Source organism: Ruditapes philippinarum, unplaced genomic scaffold (genome assembly GCF_026571515.1).
Source record: "Ruditapes philippinarum isolate M1 unplaced genomic scaffold, ASM2657151v2 ctg14817_1_1_1_1, whole genome shotgun sequence".
Lineage (NCBI taxonomy): Eukaryota > Metazoa > Mollusca > Bivalvia > Venerida > Veneridae > Ruditapes > Ruditapes philippinarum.
This window is the reverse complement of record NW_026856984.1, coordinates 1-21,992: the sequence shown is the minus strand read 5'-3', so window position 1 is coordinate 21,992 and position 21,992 is coordinate 1. Positions and strand designations below refer to the sequence as shown.

At 32.4% G+C, this 21,992-nt stretch overlaps 3 protein-coding genes across 4 annotated transcripts; 2 read left to right on the top strand and 1 right to left on the bottom strand.

Annotated features, from left to right (window-relative positions):
• Window positions 1–363: 363 nt before the first annotated feature.
• LOC132748367 (protein numb-like) lies at window positions 364–11,607 on the bottom strand (the record flags this gene model as incomplete). The annotated part of the gene is given in 4 exon segments (XM_060737956.1): window positions 364–441; window positions 2,403–2,477; window positions 9,449–9,622; window positions 11,316–11,607. Coding segments are annotated over 3 exon segments (291 nt in total), but the record flags the coding sequence as incomplete, so codon positions are not given.
• Window positions 11,608–15,939: 4,332 nt separating this feature from the next.
• LOC132748369 (lysoplasmalogenase TMEM86A-like) lies at window positions 15,940–17,804 on the top strand. 2 transcript variants are annotated; one of them, XM_060737959.1, is made up of 2 exons: window positions 15,940–15,961; window positions 16,495–17,804. In XM_060737959.1, exon 2 carries the CDS (start codon window positions 16,526–16,528, stop codon window positions 17,252–17,254), a length of 729 nt encoding a protein of 242 aa, XP_060593942.1. In that variant the 5' UTR covers window positions 15,940–15,961; window positions 16,495–16,525; the 3' UTR covers window positions 17,255–17,804. The 2 variants fall into 2 exon arrangements, with proteins under 2 accessions (XP_060593942.1, XP_060593941.1); XM_060737958.1 differs by having other exon boundaries at window positions 15,953–16,093.
• A 1,380-nt stretch (window positions 17,805–19,184) lies between these two features.
• On the top strand, window positions 19,185–21,980 carry LOC132748368 (lysoplasmalogenase TMEM86A-like). The gene is made up of 2 exons (XM_060737957.1): window positions 19,185–19,523; window positions 21,011–21,980. Exon 2 carries the CDS (start codon window positions 21,036–21,038, stop codon window positions 21,768–21,770), a length of 735 nt encoding a protein of 244 aa, XP_060593940.1. The 5' UTR covers window positions 19,185–19,523; window positions 21,011–21,035; the 3' UTR covers window positions 21,771–21,980.
• Window positions 21,981–21,992: the final 12 nt, after the last annotated feature.

The following is a 21,992-nucleotide window of genomic DNA, read 5'->3' as shown; positions in this document are numbered from 1 at the left end:
ATTTACTAATCTGACATATATCTGATATGTAATATATTACCAGTCATTTATATCATTTGACTTTCATCAAATTTTTTTACTTTCAGCACATGACATCTATTTTCCCCGCAAATTTCAAAAATGAAATATTTTCCCAACAGCTGTCCCAAAAAAAAACCCCATCTGTTTCAACTATTGTTTTGACTGTTTTTTTTTAAGTGGTAGATGACCATTGATATCAAAGTAGAACCACCCAAACTACAAATCTAGCTTGATAGCTTTCTCAAATGCAAGAAATCAATGTCTCTTTATTCCAACATGAATAATTTGAACCCACAGCCTTCTGAGTTGATACAAATATGTTATCATATTAATATAACAAACCTTGCTGATTTCATCAACAACCCTCAGAGCGTCACCAGATACATAGAGAATTGCTCGCTGGTACTTTCCTTTACATTTCTGAAGTTACAAAACATTATTGATTATACTGTTATTCACTGTTAACAATGAAATATGCTCATAAAATGACAAATTTATCTAAAAGATTGAAAACTAGACCTAAAACATAGGAAATTAGACTTCACTGTAATACGTTTTCTCAGACAGCAATGAGATTACATAAAATGATAAGAATAGTGAACTATTATTTATCATTCGAACAGAACTAACCAGAACAGAACTAATCGGAGTAATCCTGACATACATCTTAATTCTTTCTCTTTCTATATTTCATTATCATCATGTATAATCATGTTTCAAACGCCAAACTTGGTTCGTTTTTCAATTGCATGGGGTGAAAGTTGGAAATTTTAAAAATCCTGAAAATCCTGAATTTTGCATTTTTCTATAGTTTTACATAGGAAATAGAAGGCTTTCAGGAGACTGAAAATCCTTAACTTCAGGAATAATCCTGAAAATTTTCACTCATGCAGTGGGTGAATTGTTGTTGTTTTTTTTAATTGATTTTAAAAATCTTTTTAGGGATATCTCATCAGTTGATCCATCAAACCGGCTTTCCTGGTAACCAGTAATTACCAGTTTCTCCACAAGTGACTGACTACTTCTCCACACAATTTCTGAGTCAGCAGTGCGAGACAAATGACAATTTGACTCAATGTCAGAGATCTATTGTCACAGACAAAATTACGTCATGTATCAAACCAACGACCCCTGGATAACTAATTCCATGTTGTCCCTATTAAGCCAAGTGGGGCAACTCCTTACCACATATTTCTTAAATTTTCAGCAATAAACTTGAAACCAGTAAAGCAAGTTGCATGATTTATCATTGAAACCCTTGCCTTAAAGCTCATCTTACCCCGCTGAGTTTGTGTAATGAACTTGCCATTATTAAAATGAAACAGTCAACTGGAAGAATTTCAGTATCAAGGTATAAAGCTAGGTAGCCTACAACATAGAGGTAGACCAGTCAAAACTGTACAGACATTAGGCTGGCTTGACTTGATAGTGGTGGTTTAAATAAGTCAGTATTCAAGTGCAAAGGATTAAACATCATTGTGTGGGTTCAAACCCAGTTAGGAGTAACCCCCTTTTCCTTGTGCAAAAAATATTTTTTTCGCACATTGCTTTGTACTGGTTTGTTCTAGAAATAGACCCAAAAGTGTGTCTTTATAAAGTTTATAGCTTCCTACACAATAAAACTAAAAATAAATTCTGCATAAACTTTTTATTGATGTGTGACAATTATGATGCTAAAGCAATGATATTTACAAATGAAACTTGACTACACGTTATCACCTATACAAACAGATAAATGTATATAATTATTCAAATGGTTATGTGAATGTATCAAATAACATTTAGTTATGTATATCATATGTACAACTATTGAACTCAGATGAATTACTTTCTTAATATTTAGAGTTGAAAACATTTATTTTAACTTTCAACTTTAAAGCAGCATGCTCCAGATTCATGCTTATTTTTATGAAAATTTTGAAAATGTATTTAAAAGCAAAATATGGTGAGGTGAACAAAGAAAATAATTTACACATTGCAATCCGAGCTCCTAAAATCAATGCAAATTACCAAAAAGAGGTCAAAATTAGCCCTTACTGCTTTAGTCACGTATGTGTTAGTAACGCAGTAGAAAACTGCCTTAGTCACACAGTAGAAATATGGTGATAAATACTTCAAAATCAGTCTTGAAACGCATGTAACCTGTAAATTATTACTTGAATCATGAATATTTTTACCTTTTCTAAAGTTTTACTTTTAGTAAATTTTTTCAAGTGTGATTTTCTTGAAATATTTTGGCTCATCTGGAGGCATGCAGCTTTATATCAATGTTGCTGACTTGTCAGCAGTTTAGTCTGGTCACACACACATGTTACCGCAACTCCAAACTTGCATTATAAAATAGTGTATAAAGACCTATAACCAACTCCTGCAAGACTTACATCTTTGAGTGTTTTCACCGCTTCTTCACACACCTGCATACCCCGAGACTCAAACACTTCAACACAACCCAAATACTGAAAATATATACATGTACACTATTTTATTAAATAAATCTAACAATGATAATGCTCGATCAAAATAATAAGACTCTAAACTTGAAGAGATGGTTTCATTTACAAATGTATCCAATTTTTATACATTGTATATAGCAAATCTAATACAAGTAAAGACAACTTTTTTAGAGATTATACATGTAGGTTAAGTAAAGCTCTGTATAATAATAATTACATGTAATGCCAAAGACAAGTATCTTAGAATGTTTCAAAATGTATGTAGTATATCCCTATTAGAAAACATATTCATGAATAACTTCAAAAAAAAAAACATATACATAACATCATAAACATTTTTAATTTGCACAATATATCAACTGACCTTAAGGGTTAAAAATCTACTTGATAATGTCCTTCTTTGAAGAAGAGGGTGGGGGTAGGGTCAAGGGTTAATCATATTTATAAAACATATCCTGGTTATTTACTCAATAATCAAATATAGCAGAATGATAAACCTAATATAACTTCCCTATTCAGCAAGAAATATCTAACATTTTTTTCTCACTACATGTTACATATAAAACAACGAAACCATTCACTTCAGGAAGTAAATGACAGCCTTTCTATTGTTTCCAAATTCATCAGATAAAAATGGAATAGAAGTAAAGAATACAATAATTTATCACATGATTTCCCTTTTTTTATATCAAGTTTTATTACCATTGTTTATTTCCTTATGATTCTCAATATGACATATATGTAACAAAAGACCCATCAATTCTGAACAGAATGCATATACAAGTATTGGTAAATTTTCACAAAAAGACTCAAATTCGCTCAATCAGAAAAAATGTTTTATGAAATCACTACTCAATGCAGATAGTATGTGATGAATCAAAGCAACGATAATGAATTGCCTGCACAACTTGTATACATTGACCATGGCAAACCTTCTGATATCCACAGCCTACTCCCAGGTCTATATTTTTGACAGCTTAATTTTAGAATTCAAGTGCAAAACCCCTCATATCTGTTTTTGGAAGCTATAATGTATCAAAAACATTTTTGAAGATATAATGAGTAAGGTAGATGTCAATTCTGACAAGTGGTGCACAATATAATGGTTACCATGTTGCAAATTATCTCTGGAAAGAGGGTTTTTCTATACAACAGTTTCATCAAGAAATATTGGTATATGCATGTATCATCAAAATCATCTGTGATTCTATTTGTTATTTGTAGGATATCAGAACATCAATCTACATCTATGCATATTTTCTATTCATACTTTCTAAGATTCTCCTGGTTTATTACAAAGGGTCACATGATTGACACTACAAATACTTTGGGGATTAATCCTGATAAACTCAACGCAACCCAAATGTTTTAATGGTCGCTCTGCAGGAGTGTACATGGCCGAGTTGTTAAAGGTAATGACATCAAGCTACCTACCCATCACCACTTTTGGTTCGAGTCTTGCGAGGGACTTTCCATACTTTTATATTATGAGATAGCTTAGTTCTACACAGGTGCCCGAAATAATGCAAGGAAGAACATCTGAGGTCATCATGCACCATTTAAGGTGGAAAGTCGCCATATGACCTTTAATGGTGCAACATAAAACCCAACCAAAACAAAAGGTTGCCCTGCATTTTTAATTCTAAACAAAGTCTACCAAAAACACTGTATTTATAGTTAAATTTAAAAAAAACAATGTTAAATGAAATCTTCACACTTATTTGTTAACAATATAAATTGACAAACGTATGTGAGAAATTTGAAACAAGTGCAACGTGTGTACACATATTTGATTTAAATTATCAAATGTATAAATTATGGTATTGGAGATGATCTGAAGATTATACAAATATTTTTTGTTCTTTTTTTTTTTATTAGTACATAATCTGGTAATGTAATATTTCCAGCCAATTCTTGCATTAAATCAAATGACTAGTTTTTCAATTGATGTTTCGTGGAGAATTTGTATGTTTCGTGGAGAATTTGTCCTAATTTTTATTCATGATATTTTTCTATGGCAGCAGTATACAGTAACAGTGGTGCTATACAGGGTATTAACAATAATACCATGGTGGTACCCAGCCCTGTAAGAGACCATTTATAACTTCTTTAATAAAACAGAAACCATTCAATATCACTAAGTACAATGTAGTTACAAAGTCTGTCTTAGAAAAACATAGACAACAAAGTTCTACAAATGCAAAACTAGACAAATCTTTGCCCCGTAAACAAACTAATTTACTTTATTTATGTATGCAATAGTTTACTAACCAACAGACTAAAAGACTTTTTCCCAACAAAGCTGTCTCTATTCTTTCCATTAAACTTTGATCAGCAGAATAATAAAATAATGTAGGGGGAAAAAACAACAACAAAAACCAGGCAAAAAAATAGGCAACTATTGGTTTGCATTATCTGTTACTCTCTTGTATACTGTATAATACACATCCTCTGATAGGAACAGACTCATAAAAAATTCATCTGACAGTGTCAATGTCTTGGGGAAACATTATCTCTGGGACACTTCACCTAAATATCACAGCATCAAAATGACAATATTGATACAAAACAGAAGCCAGGGACAAAATATTGTACATCTCCATCAAAAAAAGCATTAAGCCTTTGCTTCAATACCTTCAAACCGGTATAACCCAGTGCCTGATCACACCCTAGTAATTGACATAACCATCTTAGTAAATACTCCATGCATATTATATTGCATAATTGAACAATTCCCAAAGTGGTCTCAGCCATTTTATTACAGAAGAACTATCATGACAGTTAACGCTGAAGAAAATTTAGATAGGGTTTTACCATTACCTTTGTTTCTTTATGACACAATATAACATTTTGTCTGTATTTCAAATGTATTTTTTTGATTGCATGCTATCTTATCATTTACAGTACTATCCTAACGGACAACAGTTTCTCTAAAATCAGATAATTATGTTTTGTTATTGTTGCCGAGTATAACAAAATACAAACAAAATGTTCTATCTTATCTTAGTTAATGTTTAAAATCTAAGAATTATTTTACTACGGTTGTTTAAATGTTTAACACTGTTATTAAGTAGTTAATACACGGATAGCATTTTAGCTAACACTGTATATACATGAATACACCTATATTGATGACATAATGTTTGATATTATGGCAGCTAGCAACACTCTAGTATCAGGTAAACATGTACATTTTGTATCTTTACATTTACTGTAGTGACCCAGTTGACCTTACACTATGCCTGATTGAGCCAATCTGTCAGTCTTGATTAATGTAATACTGATAAATGACCAGTGTCATTAATTATAAAACTTGAAATATGAGACCCAAGCCTAAATGCTAAATCAAATAATTGTAGGGTTGGACCTGAAATAAAAGAACTTTGATCACACACAGTTCTAGGGTGAAATTTTATCTCTCTTTCTCTCTCTTCATCTGTCTCAAAGTATTAAGGTAATATAACTGGTGTTGTGTAAGGGAATAAAAGTTAAATATGACCTTTGACATATGACTTGATTAAGCAAACTAAAATTACTAAATAGTCACATTTGAAGTAAACGTGAAAATAATTATTTAATATGTACTTTCGCTTGATTGAGAACCAAGCTCTTAAAACATTATTCAATACTTTAGTTTAAGAATTAAGTAATACCCAAAAAGGAAACATCCTGGTGACCAAAGCAAGGTCACTCAAAAACTACAAACCTTACATAATTGTATTTGTTCCCTGGCTTCTGTTTTTTTTCTCTCCCGTGATCAAACTGACACATACAGCATATACAATCAATGAGTGTTTGACCTTTTCAGTATAATTATTCATCATTATTTTCTTTCACAAACAAGTTTAAAGTATGGTTTGTTCCTTTGCTCTTTCTCGCTTAAAGTTTTTGAATTTTGGAGTTACAGTCAAACTTGTCTTAAGCAGTCCACATAATATCATTAACTTGTACATGAGTGTAAATTTTTATAATATAATCAGTTTGTAATTAGATTGACTAAGATATGTCATTATGTGATAAACAGAGGGATTATGCAAATTAATTCAACATTTTGTGACCTTTGGCTTTTGTAAATAATCTCTTCAGTTACGAGTTTCACCTTTGAAAAAATTTACACTGTCTATCCACTTAACCTCTCTGCTAGCCAGCTGCTAACAACACGGCTTAGTTTTAAGATTTACAATACATTTTAGGTGACAGCAGCTGACCAATGACCAGAAGTGTAAAATAGATTGATTTTTGTTGGGGGTATCACAAACTGGTGGGCCAGCCCAGTTGACTGATATTACTGATAATTACAGGTTCAACTGTTTATTCTTATTGCTAGTGTTCTGCAGAAAGAAAGAAAAACATTCTATTTATTTTTATTAAATACTTTTAATTACTACTATCTTATTTCTTTTGATTAAATAGTTCACAAATTAATATGCCAGAAACTTCAAATTTCCCAAAACCACAGCATCAAATATATGTTAGTTTAGGAGCCATTGATTCTTTCCTTGTGGTGTTTTTAAAGAACTTCTGGTACAATATATAATTAGAGAGTGATGTATTGATTCCTAGCTGATTAATTTAATGAAGCTGTCTGGGTGAGAAACACAATATAATACTGATAAAAATAGATAACCTACAGGGGAAACATTCCACTGCAATAAATGGGTACACGGATCAAGCAAGTGCAGCAAGTATGTGTCTTTTATCCATTTCATAACAGCCATGTAATGATGTATATATTCATATCAATATATATTAATAGACTTGCCCCGGAATTAAGAATATTTTGGGTTTTCCCAAACAAACTTAGAAAGTAAGCACAACAGGTTGTGGATGGTAGAACAGTAAAAGGTTTTTTGCCACAGTTGGGGTACAAGATTAAAAAAAATCACATTTGCCAAGTTGCCTATTGAACAAAAGCTGTTGTACATACATGATGTACATTTCTGCATTTTCATAAATCATATAATTTCCATTTTTTTTAAAATTTTTAAGCAAACACAACAAAAACTAAAGAATCCTTTACATTAAAGAAGCTATATAATATCTTTACTTCAAGCTTAATAGATTGATGATTAAAGGTCAACAAATAAGCCTTGGAAACTAATTCAAGTGACACAGCTGTTCCACAAAAACCACACTGAAAGCTGGAATTCAGCAATAACAAAATCTATCAATATTGTTAGGTCTAATATAGATTAATATGATCATGTTGTTTGTACTGAAATCAATCATTTTAGCTATGAACTACATCATTAAAACTATTTTAAGGAAGCTGGCGGTGAAAACTGAAATCAATTTTCAGGCAGTTTCTTAACTTGTGCATCATTATTAAAACTCATGACATAGAACAGTATCTTACATAATTTCATTTTTCTTAAAGTTCTATAACATAATGAATCTATAACCATAAAAATTGAGTTATTTTGCTTTGAATTAAATTCAATTTGGACCTATCCTTTCTTTAGTTGTAAAAAGAGTTTCTTATACCAAAATGAAATTTTTAGGAGAGTGCCAGGAGTATTGAATCTGGACAAAGGGCACAAAAAACACAGGTTTGCTTGTTGTCTATTCATAATCACACCAAGCTCGAATAGAATCAACCCCTACCACCCTCAATATTTTACAGTAACAGACATTGTCCATTTTTCAATCAGGACAAAATCACTAATCATTTTAGAGAAAAAAAATCCTTATAACTACTAACTAGAAAATTTCTAGAAAATGTATAAATAGTGTAAATCATTATCCCTCTTATGTATTGTGCTTATTCGTAGCATTGGGCAGGAGACAAAACCATCTTTATACCTCTATATAATCTTAAAATTGATATAAGCTGAGGCAACAATCTTACTGATGCAGTTAATAAATATATAAAACACAAAAATAATATGAGTTTCAGACAAACTGTAAATTGATCTAAATACCAGCTAGTGTACTATTACATAGTAAATAACTAAGTATCATAACAATTTCGAAACCAACAGTCAAAACAACAATAATGTATGTCAAAGCAAATTCATTGTAATATGTAATTCAACTAAAATAAGCAAATTAATGCAGTGATATGTGCCCGACGTCCCATTCATGATAATATGCAATAATTAGCATAATTTTATTTAAGAATAAAAAGTTTAAAGGTCACTAAAAGGGTATTTAATCTAAGTGTCAAATAATGTTTACAAAAAATATCATAACATATTATTGTTTGACACTAAATTTTTAATGTAATGTAGAGTGTAGTCTCTGATGAACGAAACCATGCAATCCTGAAGCAAAAGTATAACCTTTTATAAATGAAATATTTGAACAATTTAATTATGAACAGGAAAAAACAATGTAGTGAAAAGCTTCACCGGTCCTTATACAGGGTTTGGGAGTCATTCATACTCCTGATTTTTGGCTTGCGACTTCCAAATTACAATGCTAATTGCTTTTCCTTCTTTACCTTAGTACCTATATAATGTGACTTCCAATGTCACACAATTTCCAAATTTTTAAACCTAATGGAAGCCCTGTTTATAAAAAAGTTCTTATGATTTTATTATTATCCCTGTAGGTCAATTTCATGGTTGTTTTTTATTGATTTATGATCTATGATAACAGATTTTAAGAAATATATCCAATGTGAACTTCTGTTTCCTTTTCAAGAGAGTTAGTCATAAGACGATAAGTACTATCATTGTGACACTGCCTAAGGTTAATAAGACTTAAATTATTTTATCATCATTGCTTTATGCTCTAGAAATCTGTGTTATAAAACTGTCCTGCTTTCAATCTGGGACCTGTAGTACTCTTTAAGTCTCTATTGCCAAGGTTCAACATTAAAATACAGACACTGAGCAATGAACAACTGTTACTATACAAGACCAGGTCCAACTGACTTATCTTTACACTGATGGCGTCTGGGCAAGTCACTATTGTAAAGCATGTAAAGAATTAAATTTATAGTTAAGAATACATTGACGATTCATATTTACCCTGACTTGGAAGCTACATGTTCCCTCTCTCACTTTTTTCTCATCTTCTTGCCACTGATGGGGTTTAGAACACTCGGGCACTTTATCTTTCTTTTTCTTGCGAAAGCTAAGACGTCTCTTTAGTCCTTCCATAGGCATTTTAAATGCTCATGTGAGAAAAGTACAACCAATTATCTGCAAAAAATGAAGGTTAACTATGACATAATGAGTATGTTTTAATGGCATAGCCCATACTTGTAATCATCAGTTATCATCACACTGTCCCCACACAGGCAGCTTTGAATTTACACACAAATAATAGTGGGGGATAAGCCCAACCTGCAAAGCAGAAGTTTGCAACTTGACTCACCAGGCAAGAATATACAAAGCATTATAAGAATGCATACTACTTTTACTAGTACTTAAATTGTAGCATATGTCACTAAATTGACTAATTGCATCAAATATTTTCCTACACTATTCAACTTATATAAATATCATTATGTAACATTGATTAAGGCAACAGGTAATGCCTCCGTTCAAGGAAATTGTGCTGCATTTGATGATTTTATGGTCAAATTCCCTGTAAATGCTATGTTCTGAAGAAACAATAAAGATAAAGACCCTGCTAAATGCCCAACACAAAGTGAGATGGACTATAAGAATCTTAAACTGGATGCTGGTCATAGTCAGAAATACCTGGTTCAAGAGTATCTATGTACAGTAGTGCTTAATAAAACTGCAGAGTTTCAACAAAATAGTTATCATAAGCCCGATATTCCTAACTGTGATGACAGCTAGTATTTCAAACTTTTTTCTTGCATAACATAAATAAATCTTATTTCGAAAAGAAATTACAAACATTAATAAAAGTAACATTTTTATTTGACTTCCTTTTATAATAGCTTATAAATTTACAAGTATACAGAGGTGAAAAGTTTCAGGGATATAACTTTACTGTATAGTTGCAAAACAAATTTTAACAATACCAGATGATCCCCTTAGTAGCTGGAAAATTTTGTGCATGTTTGCTAATTAATTTAATCTCAAAGTTATCATTTTTCATTACGCCAATGATACATTGTGTTTTACTTTCAATTATAATTTTGACCTCTCTTGAGTCAGTTCCCCCCCCCAGAATAATCCTGTTTAAAAGCAGTAAGCAGCTCTGAAAGTTCTGCGTTGTAGGCCTCTCACTAGGCTCAGATCCAAGCATGCATGACTTTGACTTTTTTTAACTAATATACGGGATGCTAGATTAGTTTATGCTAGTATTCCTGTGAAAAGTAGAAACTTCTGTCCGATATGCAGAAATATTCATGTCATATTTTGACACCAAAATTATCTTAAGTTCACCCATTCGAAATTCTACTCTTTCTAAACATACACTGCCAATCAGTAACCAGTAAGGTCTTGAATACAACTTGCATATTAAAAGCAAACAGTAGGTATTCTGATCAGAATTTGGTTAAAAAATCGTTCATAAATCAGTTGTTGGATCAATATAAATTTGGCAATCAAACTAAAATCTGATGGTAAGCAAATATCCCCAAATATCATCATTGATCACTTGAAAAAATAATTTTCACAGATCTATCATAATGGCACTCACACAAATTGATTTATGTAATAATTATTTAGATAATGACACTATAATATAATAAACACGCATATCTATGTTTTAATCATTTAAATTATCTGTTTGTGAATGTGTTTGTACAGAGGTTTAAACAAAATTTTGTCATTCACCAGTCCACAACCAGTTGGCACGCCTATGTTTATTTTACGAATTTTATAAAATGAACAAAGATTCTTTAATAGATATACTAAGAACAATCAGTACACAAGCTTTTGACATAACCACATATATAAATAACTAATTGCTCACCTGAATAAAATGTAAATAATGTGTCAACTATCTTGTCAATTTTTTCCCCGTGACGAAGCAAGGGGCATAATTCAATACAAACAGACCCGGTATATTTAATAATTACGAAATTCTACATCATAAAAGAGAGAAAACTCATGTCTAATGATACCATTTGTGAAATATCTAAGACATCGTTACGAACTAAGGCATAAATCACATATAATAAAACGGTTAAATGGTATCTTTCAGCACTTTCAAAATTTCTAACATGGCAGGTACTCAGTTTATGTCCTTTGCACATGCGTAATGACCTACCTTGCCAAGTACTCGTATGCCCCGCCCTCATTTCAATCTGATTTTTAGGTTGAAGACTACTAACTCTGACCGGGGTACAGAGATACTAAATATTTAACGCACATACAGAGGAACTAATTAAAATATTTTACGTTTCAAATCTTAAGCTCAAATGCTTTCGTGCTGCTGTTTAGATTAATAATACATGTAGTTTTAATATTATATTTACATACAATTTCACAATCATCAAGTGTGCCTTGTAAACTAATGATAAAATTATCGTAAAATTGATCTCCCTTTTATCATCAAGATGCAGCACATGTTGCCAGAAGGGCAGTCCGTTTATAATATATAATCTATAAAAGGTAAATAACAGGCAACAATTTTCTCTCGAATTTTTTAATGAGCTATATTTTCATATCTATACGTACAAACGTTGCGAATTAGATACATCTTTCAATGTCCGTTGAAAATATATTAAGTCATCTCACTTCCTTTACGATAAATGAAATAGCCAACTTGAAAAATATCCCAAATCGCGATTTCAGCAGTTTTTTTTTCTCTTTTTTTTAATTTTCCCAAATTCATCACGATTAATTAATAGAGGATATTGAATGAGTATAGGTTCAATATTGAATTTATTGACCGAGTAGTATAAAATCATATTATGCGAGCCTCTGGCGAGCGTATTATTATTATTTTTTCAACGAGTTCAATAAATTTAGTAATGAACCTACACGAATATAATGTTCTATTTATCATATACCTAAAACAAAAGAACCGTTTTTCCATTAAAATAAATGTTTATCCATTGACGCGCCTATAAAGTAACGCTTACATTTAAGCGCATCTGTATATTTGTACAACGCAAGTGACGGCCGTGCAATACCATTTTTACGGAGTCGCAAAAGCGGCACAGGTATGTGATACAATCTTTTAATTTCGTCTATAGTATAACAATGGTCTCCGGGAGACTTTTATCATAGATAATTTAATAGCTCGAATTGTGTTTGTATAGGCGCGACTTCGACTTCCCTTCGCGTCGTGCACGTCGCTCGGAGGGCATAGGTCACACCAGATGGGTGACCTAGCTAGTCAGGTCACTTAGCTAGTGTGACCTAACCATGTAACGACGAAGGGTGTGGCCCTACAAAGAGCTGCTGCTCCCGGAAGAAGTACATTTCCTCTATATTGTCCACTGCGTTCAAGATCGAAGAACTGAGAGAAGATCTACGACGAAAGACGGCACGAGAAGACCTCCGTTGCGGCTCTACGATCAGCGACCTTGAAGGCGAACTAAGTCCTCCGTTGCAGGCTCTACGACCATAACAGAGGCCGATAGTCTTGGACATATGGAAAAGCCGGCGCCCAGCATAAATAAAACTAAAAACACACGTGTATAGGCGCACTTAAACTTTTTCTTTAAACATGTCCGCAAAAAAGAATGGATTGTTTTCATTTGTTAATTCATACCTGTGGCGTAATATGCTGACACTATGTATACAGACACAATAATGTGATGAAATCGAGTTTAAATAGCAAACTTTTAAGATATGAATTGTCAACAAAGGGCATAATGCAGTCAGCATCCAATGTTTTAAACTTGCCCGAAGTGCTATTTTGTGAATGGTTATTTATCCGTGCTGAATTGGGAAGTTCCGTCGGGAAAAAAAACATGTCGAGTGGTTTTTTTTCATCAAATTTGGTATTTCATTTATTGTAAACGAAGATATAGATTACATAATTTTTCAACGGCGACTGATTGCTATATCTATTGTATATGATTAATCCACGTATATCATAAAGCAAAATGTTGATGACTTAGCCGAAAAAAAAACGCGACTGCGAATTATATACCTCTATAGAAAGTGGGTGCAGTTTAGTGTTTTGTTTTTGATGGTCAAACAGATTTATGTTTACGTAAGGGTAGAAGCTCCTGATGTCATAAAGGCAATGACCTTTTATCAACTGATGATTTACAGATTGGCTATCATTTGTATTAGTATTGGTTGATATTAGGGATTGGGCTATCTTTTTATCACTATCACTTCATAAGACTGAGGTGCACATGGTTGCAGTCGGTTTGTTTCTCGTATATGCAATTTATTTGAATTCGAGAAAAAAATTCAAACTTGACAGTTAATCGGCTTCTCTAGTTTCTGAAACACATGATATATATAAAAATACATCAACGTTATCTAAGAATTAAAACTATGTTTGACTTTATCTTAACGTATTTCAATTGCGGCTCAAATTGAATTCATTTTAGTTGAACGAAAAATGAAGCGGGAAACTGTTATTTTTAGACCATATTTGCATGGACTCTTCCATTTAGAGAGATCTGGCATTATACGCAGAATAAAACAAACAACGAACAATTGCGTAACCTATATGGCTTCGGAATACTTATATATCTGAAATGAACCTAGCTTTAAAAAAGTACAACAACATCTCAACTGATTCTGAATACACATATAAAATAGAAAGTAATTAGTATATTTGAAAGGTTATCATGTGAAGTATTTGAAAGGTGTTTAAATGACGTCAATAACACCAATTGTATCATAGTTTGGAGACCTTTCTGTTGAAAATGTGTCAGGGTTAAATTTATACATATACATGCATCGTGCGTTAACTGGAGTGCGGGTATTAGTTACCCGCACTCCAGAGCATGCCCATTGATTGGCTCATTTTTGCTGGGGTTTACATATTGTGACGGCAGAGAAAGGGAAAGCGACAGAAATGTCATATTCAGATGTTCGTTCATTGGTTCATTTTTGCCGGGGTTTCATATTGTGACAACAGGGAACGTGCTTTTATGTTTGACTATGATACAAAAGAGAAAGAACACCAAAACACTCGGCAATCTGATTAATACTCGGGGGCTACGCCCCCTCGTACAAATCAGATAGCCTCGTGTTTCGGTGCTCTTTCTATTACATAGAACAGAGAGGACACATGTTTCATTTTTGCTTCAGATTCAAATCATAAATATAAAACTGTATATTTGGGGTATTTGGACTGCAAAAATAGTTTCAATAAATGTATCATGATCAGAATAGCTGCAGAATGCATGAATTAAAATAAATTTGTCAGTATGTTTCATCAAAAATGAGTGGAACATGTGCCAAACAATCGCTAAACATACTAATATTAGAAGGGGTAATAGTTTGTTCTAAATGTTTTCATCTAATTTTCGTACAAAATTCATGTGTTAAATAATAGTGATATTCTCTATTACATTTTTTTCTCAAGAAATAACCATAAGGTTATGAAAACAATGTAATTGTACCGTTGCAACATGCCTGTTTTTCATGTCATATTAATATAGAATTTATTTCCAATTTATGCTTAATATCTGTTACTTAATTGATATACGTTAATTACATTTTAAATAATATTTTACTTGATATGAACATTTTTTAAAAAATGATTCTGATTTTTTTTATCTAAGAATACTGTAGGTAATCATAATTTATGGCCCATATAGGCTTCTTTATACATGGCGATAGTGTTTCGGACTTGGCGTTAGTTTTGAGGCGTGAATAATGCTTGTCGATTTAATTTACACAAACTTAAAAGTGAAGTGTATATACGAGTTATTGTCGTAATTAAACAAATCTGGGATGCCGAATATTTGAACACACATGCATGATAAACTAAAGCTGTCCAAATCGCCAAGATGCTCCTAGCGCTGTTCCTTGGGAAATCAAACGGCAGAACACATATTATAAAGGTGCTCATATATCTAGAGCAGCTACGAAAAGAAGTGTGACCAGCAAGCACCACACTGGAGGAGAAACTCTACGGGAACCCTGAGGCCCTCTGGAAGACTGCATATTTCATCGCTGTGGCTGCGGTGAAGTTATAGAAGGGCGAACGACAAGAATAAGAAGATAACGGCCGGAATTGTTACTTCTTACTCTACTGTACATGCAACCTAAAATCTCGATATTATTACATGATGATATCAATGATCAAATATCAAAAATATGTACATGTAATTTAAGAGTAGTTTAGATGTTACGTACAACAACATAAAACATTAGCAGTACCTGCGGATAAATTTAAATTCAATATCATTAGCCCATGTCCATGTGAACTTCTGCTTTAACCGGCGCTAGTGGGTTTGAACGGTAGCTTGCACTTAACCACTACCGTCAATGAACAGGCTCAATCAAACGGACCATACAATTTTGTCACCGGTTTACAGTTTTGACTATGTTATGAACAAAGACATTACTGTACAATAATAATCATGAGACTGCCTCTTTAACTCAAGTGGGTACACTGCAGTGCACTTTGGCCGCCACAAATCAGTTAAGTAAACATAATACAATGTACATGACAGAAACTGTATATTAGCATACGTATGTATCCAGTTAGGCTTAATATTATCTCCTAGAAGCATTTAAATATTCAGTAGTAATTTATTAATTCATTTATAGTTCGGATCTACAATATTTAATATTTGTTTATGTTAAAAAACATTTTTCTATAAGGTAGGTAATTTGAAATTATTTACAATTGTCATTTCATATTAGTTAGGCTGTATGCGACAATACAAACATGTCAAATTAGTTTAAGACGAATTAAAAGAAACGAATAAAATCTATTTGAAATGAACGTAAAATATGATAAGTTTGACTTTTTTACTAGCCAGTTCAAGTTAATGTTATTCCACACCTTAGGAGATTGTCTGTTAAATGCATGGAAATATGTATGATAATTCAAGTATAATCTGTTATGTATTGATTTACACCTAGCAAGAGACTGCATTTGCGATATATCGATCAATCTGTGCTGCAACCAATTATTTCTTAAAATTGGAATTGTTACCAGTGTAATATGTTTGCATCTCAATACGATGTTACTGATATTTTTAATTTACATTATTTTGCAGGATCAGTGAGTGAAAAACGAAACAATCAACCATGGAAATACCTGAACAATACTCTATAACTTTATCACGTGAGCAGAAACTGCACCTGGTGCCATTCTTTGCGACATGGCTGATCTATTTTGTTCTGTACATGCCAGTGTGGGGATATCCCGCAGAGACGCTTGGCTCTGTATTTTTTAAAATTCTTCCGATTCTTAGTCTGTGCTTCTTCGTAATATCTGCAGCCAATAACTTCAAAGGACTACCAAAGAAAGATAATATTATTCCCGAAGACCATCGCGCCAGACATTTTTTATTCGCTCTTATTTTTTCTGCTCTTGGAGACGCTTGCTTAGTATGGCGGGAAGTGTTGTTTGTACCGGGCTTATTGTTGTTTGCTGTTGCACAAATCTTATATTTCAAAGGACTTGATGGCAGTGCAGTAAAGAGCAGAACTAAAGAATTGTTCATACTGCTTGGATTAGACATATATCTGATAATACAAAGTGGTATTGATTCTTATGTTCTTTCTGCGTTAGTTGGCATGTATTGCGCACTAATCTTTGCTGTAGCATGGCGCGCCACGGCACGTTATGAATCGGAAGGGAGTAAAGCGGCGTTAACTGGATGCGCAGGAGCCTTAGTGTTTACAATTTCTGATTGTCTTATAGCTGTAGATAAATGGGGATTTACAGTTCCTTTTGCACCTTCCATGATCATGAGCTCATACTATATAGCTCAACTTTTACTCAGTCTTAGTACGTGCAAGGAACTTAATTAGGATATTTTGCTTGCGAAAAAGAGAAAGCAATGTTCAAATGTGCAATATTTTCTATAACAGAAGTTTATAATTCTATTTTGTAAGGTACTTAGTACCTCCACTTCTTTTTATAAAATGTCATGATCAGCATCAGTCTGGACAGTTCTATTAGTAGTAATTAAAATATTTATATTGACAGCGAATGTTCAGTAGTCATTTTTATAATATTACATATAATGTATAATAAAGCTGGAAGTTTTAATTATCGATGGCAAGATATCTTCATTTACATCTTAAGTTAATTTTGAAACATCTTTGTGTTATGATAACTTAATGTCAATTGAACGTTTTTTGGTAAATAGATATTGAAATGTTTGAAAATGATATTGTCTATTGTTAAAGTAAGTGTAACGAAATATCAATGGTTCCTGAAAGGAGGGCGGGTACTGTGGAACATGAATCGTGTCAAATATTCTCCTGATTAGTGACGTGCTAATTAATACATGTGTATTGTATCTCCTGTAATATTATATGTAATTATTGTAATAAATTATTGTAAGAAATGCCAAAATATTGTATCGTTCTTTCTACTGTTATATGAAAAATGCGACTGGCCAAAACAAACATGCGCGTTCATTTGATCAAAGTAAATTAACAATTTGGCATTAATCATATATTTACGTATATTGTTTACATATGCATGTTTTCGTGGAAAAACATACATTTTGAGATATTTGTAGTAAGATAAGTATAAGTGCGTTCGTTTGTATTGACAATGTGATATTCATGTCTTATTCTTTTTTTTCTTCTTCATAAATATGTTTTGGTTTGGTTGGGTTTAAGTTCACATCAACACTGTAAAGGTCATAGACTACTTTTCAAAATACAATCAAGATGTATAAAGAACAGACAGGTTCAAATGTATGGCCATTCGATGCATCATCTAGTTACTGCAATATTTGCATTATATTACTACTGCATTATGTGAGAAAAGTTACGTATGACAAAACACTTTGTCTGTACAAAGAGCATATACAAAATTAATGCAACTTGAGCATTATCCATTTGTAATACTTTGTATTGTCTATAGAGCATAAAACACTTAAACAGATAATACAATATGATAATTATATTGGAAATTAGGGTTATGAAGAGGGATATGTTTTAAGTAAGGTTTGACTGTATTATCATGGCGAATGATTACAGCTAGGAAGCAACATAATTCGTTTATTAGATAAGATGAGTAGAAAAAGTTTCATGTTTCTTAGATTAGAGATACTCCAGTATTTTTTTTCTATTAGAATAAATAAATTACTTTGCTCCCAATAATGGAAACAAAACAAAGAGCTGGAGTGACTTGAAACAACGATTTCTGGAATATCAATCTCTAAACGAATAGCCATATAGCTAGAGGTGTAAAAAGACTGTTTTTAGGAGAAATAAAACAAAATTTATTAACAAAACAAAAACCGAAACGAAAATGATATTGGAATTTCGGAAGTAATCATAAAAACGCTTATAGGGACAACAATGAATAAATTGTATTGTTATTTTATATACAAATGACAAATGTATACTACAGGTATTACTAATGCTGCAATGAACCAAACTATCAAAAATCGAAATATTTACGTAATTTAATAGATTTTGTTTATCTCATAAATTTAAAACAAAAGCAATACACATTCCAAGTATTATCAATGTAATGCATACACTCTTTTAAACAAAAGTATAAACATATATTTTCAAACAGCACAATACAATGTTAACAGAGCATTTAATAATAGCTGAGAACGTGATAGGTTAAATTTAATAAGCACGATTATACCTGTATCTATCATAGGAATGCACGTCTGTTTATTGCCGTATCTTATTATTAAACTTTATAATAGAAGATGGGATTCCTGATTAAAGAAGCTCATAAATTGTGTGTATGTGAGATCAATATATAAATATATCGCTCCGAATTAACTCGGCGCACAGAGCGTCCCAGTGGAAGCGCTATGATTCATACAGCTCTTGTTTGCTGGCATTTTTTCTGTGAGCTTTTTTTTCGCCGCCAATACTACTTTGTTATATCGATCGAATACGGTCTTATGTTAAAACGGGAAAATCATTATATGCAAACCATGCGCGACCCATGTTAAGACGACGTACGTTTATAAATAGAACACTTAATCTTAAGAAGTGTTTGCGCTAGTGTATCCTGCATAGATAAATGTATTGATTGCTACACATTTGTTTAAGTTATTCACGATTTTGAGGACTTTTTGTCAGCTGTTTTTATCAGGTACGTTTCTTTTATATCCCTTATTTACTTTGTAAACAATTTCACTGTATTGACCTTGATCTTAATATAAACTCTCTTTTGCGATTTTCTTTAAAGTACCATTGTAAGGGTATTAGAAATAAATGTCGCAGTATGGCAGTGTTAATAAACGGCACACCTTTAACAAATATTGTATTTTTTATGCTCAACTCATCAAACTTATATTTTTAAGTGCGCTTTCATTTACCCGACCTGTAACAATTCAAGATCTTGTGTTCTCGAATCCGTATAGTACATGAATATACCAGTATGTATTTCTAATGGTCTTAGATCTGTAGCCTCATAGTATATTGATCAGAGAGGCTACTAAAGATAATTAATTTTGATAGCAGTGCGAAGGTCATTGTTTAGGACTTTGAACACAGCATGTATACGTGAATGTGTCACTTTTACGTTGTTTCATTTGTTTTACATGTACATGTAAATAAGTTTAAACCAATGTAGTAAACATTAATATATTCATTAACACGTATACGTACATTCATAAATTCTAAAAAACTGTTCCAACGTTATGCAAATACGTTGATTTTCAGCACTACCGTGAAGAGTGGTAAAAAAATAATACCATTTGAGATTATCTCAGTATATATGTAAGTTGAATAAACCTTGCGATGGTACATTTATTTGCTCTCATTGATAAACTTTATTTCATTTCCTCAAGATCGTGTACAACGTGCTGTAAAATTATTTAAACTCTGATGACATGGGTGTATAACTATGATAACTAATGTAACGTGTAATTCTATTCACAATTTATGTTATGTTATATATGTCATATCCGCTCGGTTAAGTATACGAGATATTAGATGTACATGTATAATAAGTTATAATACGATATACCATACTAAATTTGTGTAAATGGACTTGCCTTACTATAAATCTGGAGCAGTCCATTAGAAATACAAGTGAATTAAATATCAAAATACAAACATTAAATTGACCCAACCAGCTATATATAAAGGTTAGCCAGTCTGCACGAATGGTCCGGCTCTACACTATAAAGTGCCAGATTCTTGTCTATTAAAATTTAATATTTCACTAACTTAAATTCGCAACATTACTATAGTGCAGTAACTCCTATTAAATTTAATAGGAATTAACCCGTTACTGCACTAAGGTGATGAAATAAGCTTAAATCAGTAGTCATTTCAAGATATTAACCCAATTCTTTATTGATTAATCACGACAGAGATCTAATAAATAGCCATTAAATACATTTACATAATTGTATAGATACATAATTATATGGACGATTTTTAAGTATAGTTAAAACAATATTAAATGTTCTTTTAAGATATAGAAACAACAACTTACGTACGTGTTACAAAACCCAAAAGATTTGTCCTGAGATTAATTTAAAGGGGACATATCATTGCGATGAATGTGATAAAGATAAATAGACAATATGGGTGGTTTCTTTTGTTCTTACTCTTTTTTCTTTATTTCAGTTAAAAGAATAGACACAGAGTGACAATGGAGGCAGTCAAAATGGCTTTATCAGTTTTCAGCAGAAAGCAGAAGATTTATCTGCTTCCGTTTGTGGTTTCTGCGGTATTCTTTGTACTCCAACCATACCAACCTGGGTCTACGTTTCTCGGGACTATCTTTAAGATTCTACCAATCCTCTCATTGATCGGATACGTCATAGCAACAAGAGCAAAATTTCCCGCCAAAACAAAAGCACTAAATTTAGAAACAGTGATACCGGAAGATCCATATAGCTTCTGTATTTTGCTTGGACTTGCTCTCTCTGTTGTTGGCGACATTTTTGTTGCCTTGCCATACACAATGTTCGTCGGCGGATTTTTATTCATGTTTGTTTTTGCATGTTACATAATTGCCATAGAAATTGATGGGCGTCATAAGTGTGGAAACAGTAGCAGCACATGGCTCTTTGGTCTTATGTACATCAATATATACTTGAGCGTCCAAGGAAGCTCTGAGTCGTATATCTTCAAAGGCTTCTTACTGCTGTACTTCATCCCACTATTTGTTGCAGGATGGAAGGCTGCTTCGGCCCTGGAGGAAAATCCTGGAGACAAAGCAATTCTTATGAGCTGCATTGGATCTTCGCTGTTTATTGTCTCAGACTGTTTAGTTATCCTTGAACACAATGATTACCCGGTTCCATTTGCTGAATTTATCTACATGTTGACATATTACGGTGCCCAGTTTGGATGGGCAACCAGTACATCAAACTATAATTAAAACAATGCAGCTACAATTTGCTTTTGTACTGATGTTATAAAAATGGTGTTTTCATCTTGCTGTGTATTAAACATTCATACGCCATCTGTTGGAATCTGGAGTAGAATTCTCGAGTAATAGTTAATATCTTGTTTATCAACTTTTGAATTTTTATCATATACATAGCTGTACATGTATACACGTATATATTTATTTGTGCTGACCTGCTATAAAATTTACTTT